Genomic DNA, 9676 nt, shown 5'->3' with positions numbered 1-9676 from the left:
AGAGATAAAGAGAGCCCTGGCAGGGGAAGAGAGGCAGGGAAAGAGAGAGATAAAGAGAGCCCTGACAGGGGAAGAGAGGCAAGGAAAGAGAGAGATAAAGAGAGCCCTGGCAGGGGAAGAGAGGCAGGGAAAGAGAGAGATAAAGAGAGCCCTGACAGGGGAAGAGAGGCAGGGAAAGAGAGAGATAAAGAGAGCCCTGACAGGGGAAGAGAGGCAGGGAAAGAGAGAGATAAAGAGAGCCCTGACAGGGGAAGAGAGGCAGGGAAAGAGAGAGATAAAGAGAGCCCTGACAGGGGAAGAGAGGCAGGGAAAGAGAGAGATAAAGAGAGCCCTGACAGGGGAAGAGAGGCAGGGAAAGAGAGAGATAAAGAGAGCCCTGGCAGGGGAAGAGAGGCAGGGAAAGAGAGAGATAAAGAGAGCCCTGGCAGGGAAAGAGAGAGATAAAGAGTGAGGAAAGTAGAAAAAGGCCAAAGAGATTCAGGAGAAGGACGATACTGTGGTCTTTTAGGAATGCTTTTACGTCAGGCTTAATTTTGTTCAGTTTCTTTTGAGTTTCATGGTTGAACAGCTTTGCAGACTCAGTAGAGTACAGCATCTGAATGTGTTTCTTTCAGCTTCTTTCAGAGATCGTCTCCTTATGTTCTGAACAACCAAACACTCTGCCTGTTGAGACAAGAACAGAGACACTCAGCAGAGGAGAGGAGGGAGCAGATGGGCAGGGTTGTGTGTGGTAACAGGAAAGGGTGAGGGAGGAAAGAAAAGGCAGGCGGACGCTAGCAAAAGTAGAGTGGGGGGGTCGAGAGGAATGGAATGGATGGGTGGAGAGGGGGATGGAGGAGGGAAGGAAGTGAAGGAGAGAGAGGTTTTCATAAAGTGTTTGGCAAAGACCCTCTCAGTCCTGCACAGCCTCTCAAAAGGGACTCAAGTGGTACTGGTTCTCACTGGTCAGGAAGGTAGGTGTGTGTATTTGTGTGTGTGTGTGCATGTGTGCATGAGCATTGTATGTGTGTTTTCTTGTGTGTGTGTGTGTGTGTGTGTGTGTGTGTGTGTGTGTGTGTGTGTGTGTGTGTGTGTGTGTGTGTGTGTGTGTGTGTGTGTGTGTGTGTGTGTGTGTAGACGTGTTTAACTACCAGAAGTCCCCACAAGAATAGTAAACAAACAAGCATTTTACCAACTGGGGACATTTTGTTGGTCCCCACAAGGTGAAATGCTATTTCTAGGGGGTTTATGGTTAAGGTTAGAATTAGTGTTAGGGTTAGAATTAGGTTTAGGGTTAGGCACTACAGTAGGGTTAGTTTTAGGGTTAGGAGATAGGATTAGGGTTAGGGTTAAGGTTAGGTTTTAGGGTTAGGGTTAAGATTAGGGTTAGGGTAAAAGTACAGGTTAGGATTTTGAATGGGACTGAATTGTGTGTCCCCACAAGGTTAGCTGTACAAGAGTTATTTGGCTGTCCCCATCAGATAACCCTTTTTGGTTCCAGGTAGAACCCTTTTTGGTTCAAGGTAGAACCCTATTGGGTTGTAGAACCCTTCTACATGGAACCCAAAATAGTTCTACCTGTGGGGACAGCCAAAGAACCCCTTTGGAACCCTTTTTTCTAAGAGTGTACATTCATTTATATATTCTTCTCTTTTTTACATTCTCCTCTGTGGATCCATTACCTGTGTGTGTGTGTGTGTGTGTGTGTGTGTGTGTGTGTGTGTGTGTGTGTGTGTGTGTGTGTGTGTGTGTGTGTGTGTGTGTGTGTGTGTGTGTGTGTGTGTGTGTGTGTGCGTGCGTATGTGCATGTGTGTGTGTTTTTGTGTTGTTCATGGAATTGATCCCCTGTAGCTCTCCTCTCTTTTCATGTGGTGATAGATTACATTTTGATAGATAACATTTGACTTGGGTTTTTCTTTGGTTATGGTGTTTTGATGTTTAGCATCTACATTTTCCGGTCATTCCAGGAGTACATTATGTACTAAAGCTCTGGCAGCAGGAATGCATTACTTTCATATGTGTTGTTTTTATAAAGGGGGGCAGAGAAACGTCTTGATGGTCATGTATGAGTTTCAACTCCCAAAGGGAGAGTATGGGTCCTTTAATATGTTCTCTCGTTTCTTTGGGCCCCTTTTTTGTACAGTAGGGTCAGGTTGGTTGATGATTATTTTCCCACTGTCATTTGGAGTCTTTCCCAGGATGTTCAGGTAGGTTTAACTCACATTTCTGAACTCTGGGTAAGTCTCGTCTCTTTCTCTCCTGTTAGCTGCAGCAGACTTGTGTGTGAGTTCTTTCCTGCGTGTGTGTGACCATGCGTGGTGTGTGCGTGTTCCTTTTGGCGTGCATCATGCCGCTATCCGTCGCCATGCCAGACAGGCAGGACCCGTTTCTCTGGCTGTCCGCCCTGCATGGTCGCGGTTACAACGAGGGCTCCCTATTAGCCGACACCACCGGGGGGGAGTGTCCTGATGAGTGTGACTGCCCGCCCTCCTTTCCCATCGCTATGTACTGTGACGGACGGGGGCTGACAGCCATGCCCACCGTGCCCTCCAGGATGAAGTACCTGTACCTGCAGCACAACGAGATCACCGCCCTGCCAGACTCCACCTTGGCTAACTCTACTAACCTAGTCTGGGTCATGTTGCATCACAACGCGCTGTCTACAGACAAAATCGGCAAGAGGGTAGGTTACTCTATATAACACGTCACGTCACGTCACTACTCGTCACAATACAGCACTAGACTACACTACACTAGGCTTCGATCAACCAATCAATACATAGATTATAACATACTTTTATCATCATTGTATTCCAGGCGTTTGCCAAGCTGCAAGGGTTGGAGCGTCTGTATCTACAACATAACAACCTGACTGGTGTTCCCCCCAACCTGCCACGCTCACTACGAGACCTCAGACTTAACAACAACAACATCAACAAGGTAACGACATCATTCAGACCCTTCATCACCGCTGCACTTTCAAACACTTTTATTCTTCTTCATCTGGATTCAGTCTTTATTTTGATTGTGAAGTGCATCCAGATGTTTTTCAATCAAGTGTCAAAGAGGTATGTAAAAAACACACTCTTGGAAAGACCACAAGCATTCTGGGCTTCCACACTGTTTTTATGCAATCATTTCAATAAATGTTGTTTTGTTGTGGTTGCCTAGATTACGCCAGAGGCCCTGGGGGGCATGGACAACCTGACCATCCTGTATCTCCATGACAACGCTTTGACGGAGATGGGCACATCTCTTAGGGGGTTGAACTCACTCACACTCCTCGACGTCAGTGGCAACAAGCTGAAAAAGGTACCGTAGTGTAAAGGATGTGTGTGTGTGTGCATTTCACTTTTCTGTCTTCTCTTTGTGAAGCACTTAGTCAAAAATACTTTTGTAAAAACACAATATATAAATACATTTGTATTGATTGATGGATTGATCAAGTGATCTATTGATTGACTGACTGATTGACCCCCCTAGGTTCCAGACAGCCTCCCAGAGCACATCCACCAGCTGTACCTGGAGTCTAATGCCATCAGCGCTGTCCCAGAGGGATTCCTCGGTAAGTTCTCCCAGCTGCAGTACATTCGCATGGGCCACAACCAGCTGACGGACAAGGGCATCCCCCCCAACACCTTCAACGTGACTGGCCTGGTGGAGCTGGACCTCAGCTTTAACCAGCTGGAGAGGATCCCCCCCGTCAGCCAGACGCTAGAGCACCTCTACCTACAGGCCAACCACATCAAAGGTGTGTGTAATTAGTGATGTCTGACAACCTAATTAAGCATAATCAAAACTGATTTATGAGTCATCTCATCATGACATGAACTACGGAGGCCCCTGAGGATCAACAGTAACCACATATCATATCCTTAAACTGTATACAGTATGCATGTTTGCATGCAAGCAGAACATGCACATGTATGAGCACACAACATCTTGGCTGTCCATTGAAGTCCATGATGACCATGCTCCATTGAGGTTGGGGGGAAGGTAGGTTACAGTAAGGCTTCTGGTGCTTGGGACATGTCATGTGGTTGTGCAGCATAGTGTGGCTGTGGTGCACAGATGCCCTTACACTATGCTGCAGGTAGGACACGTCCAGAGTCTAATGATGTGATTCCAGCAGCACTTTGAAGTTGAAGAAACACATTTACTCTTTGTTTGAATGCCAGAATTTGTTTGAATGCCAGAATGTAAACAATATCTCTCTCTGTCTCTACCTCTCTCGCTGGCTCTCTCCCACACTTGTCTCCCTCCCCTCTCTGTTGCTCTCTCCCTCTCTCTTTGTAGAGTTTACCCTGGGTAGTTTCTGTAGTGTTGTGGACGTGATTAACTTCTCCAAACTGAGGACGGTGCGTCTGGATGGGAATGAGATCAGCACCGGGGATGTCCCCTCCGACTCAGTCCTTTGTCTGCGCATGGCCAACACCATCGAGGTGTAACGGTCCCATCTCACCACCAGGCTGCAGCACCATCGAGGTGTAACACAACCATCTCAACCCTGGAATGCAGCATTTCCAGTACACATCTGCAACTCCCCTATTTCCTGAACGGAGGACAGCAGTTTGATCGTCACTAGTTACCAAAGCCACAAAGTCATAATTACGGCTAAACCCCACCTATTTCTATAATATATTAGCCATTTAGCATGCAGTTATGCATGCATACATTTGACGTATGGGTTGTCTCGGGAATTGCGCCAAGCGCTGCCAACTGAGCTACAATTTCTCTGCCAAAAATCTGATTTTAAACCTAACCCTAACCTTAACCACACTGCTAAACTTATGCCTAACCCTAACCTTAAATAAAAGCAAATTTTTGCTTTCATTAATTTTGACAATATAGCCAATTTTGACTCTGTGGCTGTGATAACTAGTGAAAAAGCAGCAGTCCTAACTTTAGCATCACATTGCAATTCCCCAATCTCACCAAGGGGCAGCAGAGGGTTATGAGACACAAAGGCACACCAAATGTATTTTGGTTTAGTTTGTTTTACTAATATCATTCAAAAGGACATTATCATACATCTCCATATCAGGACAAGTTGTTTTATAAACTTTAGAAATAGAATGTTCAAAGCATGTTGAAAGCGCTTCCAAAGTCAACTTCATGTCAACTTTTGACGGTCAGAAAAAAAATGATGGACGAATGGTGGTTCTGGCCATAATTTACGTTGTCTGACAACATATGAGCCTCAGAGAAATACCATCGGCTCAGATCTCTGTGTTCCGGCCCTAACCCAAGTAGGGATGTAACTGTTGTGATTTATGATTGAGATTTATGATATGAGAGACATGTAGGCCTACTGCATGTATTGGTATTAGTATTGACTAAGGGCCGTGGTGTTTTGATGTCCTTTACAGGGCTTTCTTATTGACTTAATAAAGGTATTCATGTTTTACTAAGACTTAACCGGTTTTGATTTTGGATTATTGTTTAGGTTCAATCTCTTGTTTCACAAAATCAATATAGTTTTCTGGACAAAAAATGTAACTTGAGTGCCACAGTAAACCCACTGGGCCAGATGATACCCAGAAATTAGCTTTCATTGGGTAGGGTCTGCAGTTTGTATGTGATACGAGAGACAGAGGCAGAGACAAGGACAGGGACAGAGACAGAGGCAGCGACAAGGACAGAGACAGAGACACAAACAGAGACTGATACCCGAACACCCAACTATGTCTCTATGGCGCACACACATACACTCTTACAAACACACTCTTTTTTATAGACTCACTCCTTCTGCACACACAAAATCACACACTTCCAGTCATACCCAAGGTAAGTGCTTTGAATGGTAAGGTGGGAAAACCTTGACCACCTTTTCCACCACCAATGTTTATCACCCACCTGGGGTACTGGTACTGAGTCAATGTGAGGGGGTACAGGTTAGTCAAGGTAATTTGTACATGTAGGTAGGGGTGAAGTGACTATGCATAGATAATACACAGTGAGTAGCAGCAGTGTAAAAACAAATGGGGGGGGGTCAATATAAATAGTCCAGGTGGCCATTTAATTAATTGTTCAGCAGTCTTATGGCTTGGGGTAGAAGCTGTTAAGGAGCATTTTGCTCCTAGACTTGGCGCTTCGGTACCGCTTGCAATGCGGTAGCAGAGAGAACAGTCTATGACTTGGGTGACTGGAGTCTGACCATTTTTTGGGCTTTCCACTGACACTGCCTACAGTAGTGTATAGGTCCTGGATGAAAGGAAGCTCGGCCGCAGTGATGTACTGGGCCGTATGCACTACCCTCTGTAGTGCTTTACGTTCAGATGCTGAGCAGTTGCCATACCAGGCGGTGATGCAACCGGTCGGGATGCTCTCGATGGTGCAGCTGTAGAACTTCTTGAGGATCTGGGGACTCATGCCAAATCTTTTCAGTCTCCAGAGGGGGAAAGGTGTGTGGTGCCCTCTTCACGACCATCTTGGTGTGTTTGGAACATGATAGTTTGTTGGTGATATGGACACCAGGAACTTGAAACTCTCGACCCGCTCCACTACAGCCCCGTCGATGTGAATGGGGGCCTATTTGGCCTGCCTTTTCCTGTAGTCCACAATCAGCTCCTTTGTCTTGCTCACATTGAGGGAGAGGTTGTTGTCCTGGCACCACACTGCCAGGTCTCTGACCTCCTCCCTATAGGCTGTCTCATCGTTGTCGGTGATCAGGCCTACCACTGTTGTGTCATCAGCAAACTTAAGGATGGTATTGGAGTTGTGTTTGGCCACGCAGTCATGGGTGAACAAGGAGTACAGGAGGGGACTAAGCACGCACCCCTGAAGGGCCCCAGTGTTGAGGATCAACGTGGTAGACGTGTTGTTGACTACCCTTACCACCTGGGGGCAGCCTGTCAGGAAGTCCAGGATCCAGTTGCAGAGGGAGGTGTTTAGTCCCAGGGTCCTTAGGTTAGTGATGAGCTTTGTGGGCACTATGGTGTTGAACCCTGAGCTGTAGTTAATGAACAGCATTCTCACATAGGTTTTCCTTTTGTGCAGGTGGGAAAGGGCAGTGTGGAGTGCGATTGCGATTGCATTATATGTGGATCTGTTGGGGCGGTATGGGAATTGGAATGGGTCTAGGGTATCCGGGATGATGCTGTTGATGTGAGCCATGACCAGCCTTTCAAAGCACTTCATGGCTACCGATGTGAGTGCTACGGGGCGCTAATAATTTAAGCAGGTTACCTTCACTTCCTTGGGCCCATGAGCAATGGCGGTCTGCTTGAAACATGTAGGTATCACAGACTCAGTCAGGCAGAGGTTGAAAAGGTCAGTGAAGACACTGTAATCCTAGATTCAGATCATTCTGTCAGGCATTCACTTGGCAGCAAGAGCCTCTCGGTGGATGTTGCATTGTACCCAAGTGGCGTCGGGAGCAACTGCTTGCACACGCATTACCACTCCACTATGTCTCCCTGTCATGGCTTTTGTGCCATCAGTACAGATGCCAACACATCTTGACCACCAGAGTCCATTTGATGTCACAAAGATGTCCAGTTCTTTAAAAAATATAATCTCCTGTTGTCGTGGTTTCCAGAAGAGGATGTCTTCCTTAATCGACCCCCCACACACGTAACGGACATACACTAAAGAAATGTCCTTCTTTTTGAAAGAAAAGCTATTTTCTTGTCTATTAAAAAAATCTAATTGATCAGAAATACAGTGTAGACATTGTTAAAGTTTTAAATGACTATTGAAGATGGAAATGGCAGATTTTATATGGAATATCTACATAGGTTTACAGAGGCCCATTATCAGCAACCATCACTCCTGTGTTACAATGGCACCTTGTGTTAGCTAATCCAAGTTTAGCATTTTAAAAGGCTAACTCACAGCTGTCATACCGCTCAGGAAGGAGTCGCGTTCTGTCTACTAGAGATTAACGTACTTTGGTGCGAAAAGTGCAAATCAATCCCAGAACAACAGCAAAGAACCTTGTGAAGATGCTGGAGGAAACAGGTACAAAAGTATCTATATCCACAGTAAAACGAGTCCTTTATCAACACAACCAGTAAGGCCGCCCAGCAAGGAAGAAGCCACTGCTCCAAAACCGCCATAAAACAGCCGGACTACGGTTTGCTACTGCACATGGGGACAAAGATCGTACTTTTTGGAGAAATGTCCTCTGGTCTGATGAAACAAAAATAGAACTGTTTGGCCATAATGACCATCGTTATGTTTGGAGGAAAAAAGGCGGAGGTTTGCAAGCCGAAGAACACCATCCCAACCGTGAAGCACGGGGGTGGCAGCATCATGTTGTGGGGGTGCTTTGCTGCAAGAGGGACTGGTGCACTTCAGAAAATAGATGGCTTCATGAGAAAGGAAAATGATGTGGGTATGTTGAAGCAACATTTCAAGACCTCAGTCAGGAAGTTAAAGCTTGGTGGCAATTGGGTCTTCCAAATGGACAATGACCCAAAGCATACTTCCAAAGTTGTGGCAAAATGGCTTAAGGACAACAAAGTCAAACAATCAATGAATCAAATGTATTTATAAAGCCCTTCTTACATCAGCTGATGTCATAAAGTGCTTTACAGAAACCCAGCCTAAAACCCCAAACAGCAAGCAATGCAGATGTAGAAGCACGGTGGCTAGGAAAAACTCCCTAGAAAGGCCAGAACCTAGGAAGAAACCTAGAGAGGAACCAGGTTATGAGGGGTGGCCAGTCCTCTTCTGGCTGTGCCGGGTGGAGATTATAACAGAACATGGCCAAGATGATCTGGTTTCCATGGCCAAGTTTCCATGACCAAGATGACTTTGATCTGGTTTCCTTTAAATATCATCCAATTTCATCAAAAACCTGATTTTGACTCTCAATGAACTTTAAACTAACAATATTTTGGTGCTTTTAGGGTTAAGACAGGGGGCTTTGGTGATGTGTAACATGTCTGTTGTCTTTACTAGTTTCCTGCGGTCAGGATTACCGTAAAATGACTGTTTAAGACTGAAAACATGCTGTAATCTCAGAAAATACAGTCTTGGAAAAATACAGTGTCCTGTACAATGGCAACAACATGATGTAGCCTGTGTGTGTGTGTGTGTGTGTGTGTGTGTGTGTGTGTGTGTGTGTGTGTGTGTGTGTGTGTGTGTGTGTGTGTGTGTGTGTGTGTGTGTGTGTGTGTGTGTGTGTGTGGCCAACTAACCTCTAATCCTATGATGAGGGTGCTGCTACTGTAATGTGACCATCTCTCTCTGTGTCAGCAGATGTGTAATGAACTTACTGCACCCTTGCTCACATACACAACAATCATGCAGTGCAACAGTCAGTCATGACGGATAAATGAGGTAACTCAGTGCTTAACTATATTTGTCGATAGCTCAGTATACATTATTCCAATTGCGTGTTTACTCTATACGTGTGTATTTGTGATGCCATAGAAACTATTGTCTTTCTAGCCCAGCTCTGAGAACCACCTCCAACCTGTAGGCCTACTACAGTAGACTACATCCTGTATCTCTGTATATCTGACCACATCCTCTCTGCCCCTGCCTCGCCTCCTCTGCCTCTGCTGTTACTGCTACAGGTAGTCTGAGAACATCAACAATACTTCTCACCACTTCCCTGACATCGGTGGTCGCTGATAGCGATAGTGGTAGCTCAGCAGTTCAGAGTGTTTGGTCAGTAACCAAAAGGTTTCTGGTTCAAATCCCCCAGCCAACTATGTGATATATCTGTTGACATGCCCTTGAGTAA

At 45.7% G+C, this 9676-nt stretch overlaps 1 protein-coding gene across 2 annotated transcripts; it reads left to right on the top strand.

Moving 5' to 3' along the window:
* The first annotated feature begins 403 nt into the window (after positions 1-403).
* Positions 404-5397, top strand: LOC100286414 (fibromodulin). Of its 2 annotated transcripts, none has more exons than XM_014167802.2 (6): positions 404-957; positions 2246-2662; positions 2797-2919; positions 3151-3291; positions 3463-3730; positions 4276-5397. In XM_014167802.2, exons 2-6 carry the CDS (start codon positions 2291-2293, stop codon positions 4425-4427), a joined length of 1056 nt encoding a protein of 351 aa, XP_014023277.1. In that variant the 5' UTR covers positions 404-957; positions 2246-2290; the 3' UTR covers positions 4428-5397. The 2 variants fall into 2 exon arrangements, with proteins under 2 accessions (XP_014023277.1, XP_014023276.1); XM_014167801.2 differs by having other exon boundaries at positions 407-953.
* Positions 5398-9676: the final 4279 nt, after the last annotated feature.

The sequence above is a fragment of the Salmo salar genome, chromosome ssa22 (assembly GCF_905237065.1).
Source record: "Salmo salar chromosome ssa22, Ssal_v3.1, whole genome shotgun sequence".
Lineage (NCBI taxonomy): Eukaryota > Metazoa > Chordata > Actinopteri > Salmoniformes > Salmonidae > Salmo > Salmo salar.
Note: the sequence above shows the minus strand (reverse complement) of the source record. Positions and strands in the feature narration are given on the sequence as shown.

Coding starts and splice junctions, on each gene's coding strand:
- LOC100286414 (XM_014167802.2), top strand. CDS start 2,291: ATGCGTGGTGTGTGCGTGTTCCTTTTGGCGTGCATCATGCCGCTATCC. Junction 2,920..3,150: donor ACAACAACAACATCAACAAG/GTAACGACATCA, acceptor GTGGTTGCCTAG/ATTACGCCAGAGGCCCTGGG. Junction 3,731..4,275: donor ACAGGCCAACCACATCAAAG/GTGTGTGTAATT, acceptor CTCTCTTTGTAG/AGTTTACCCTGGGTAGTTTC.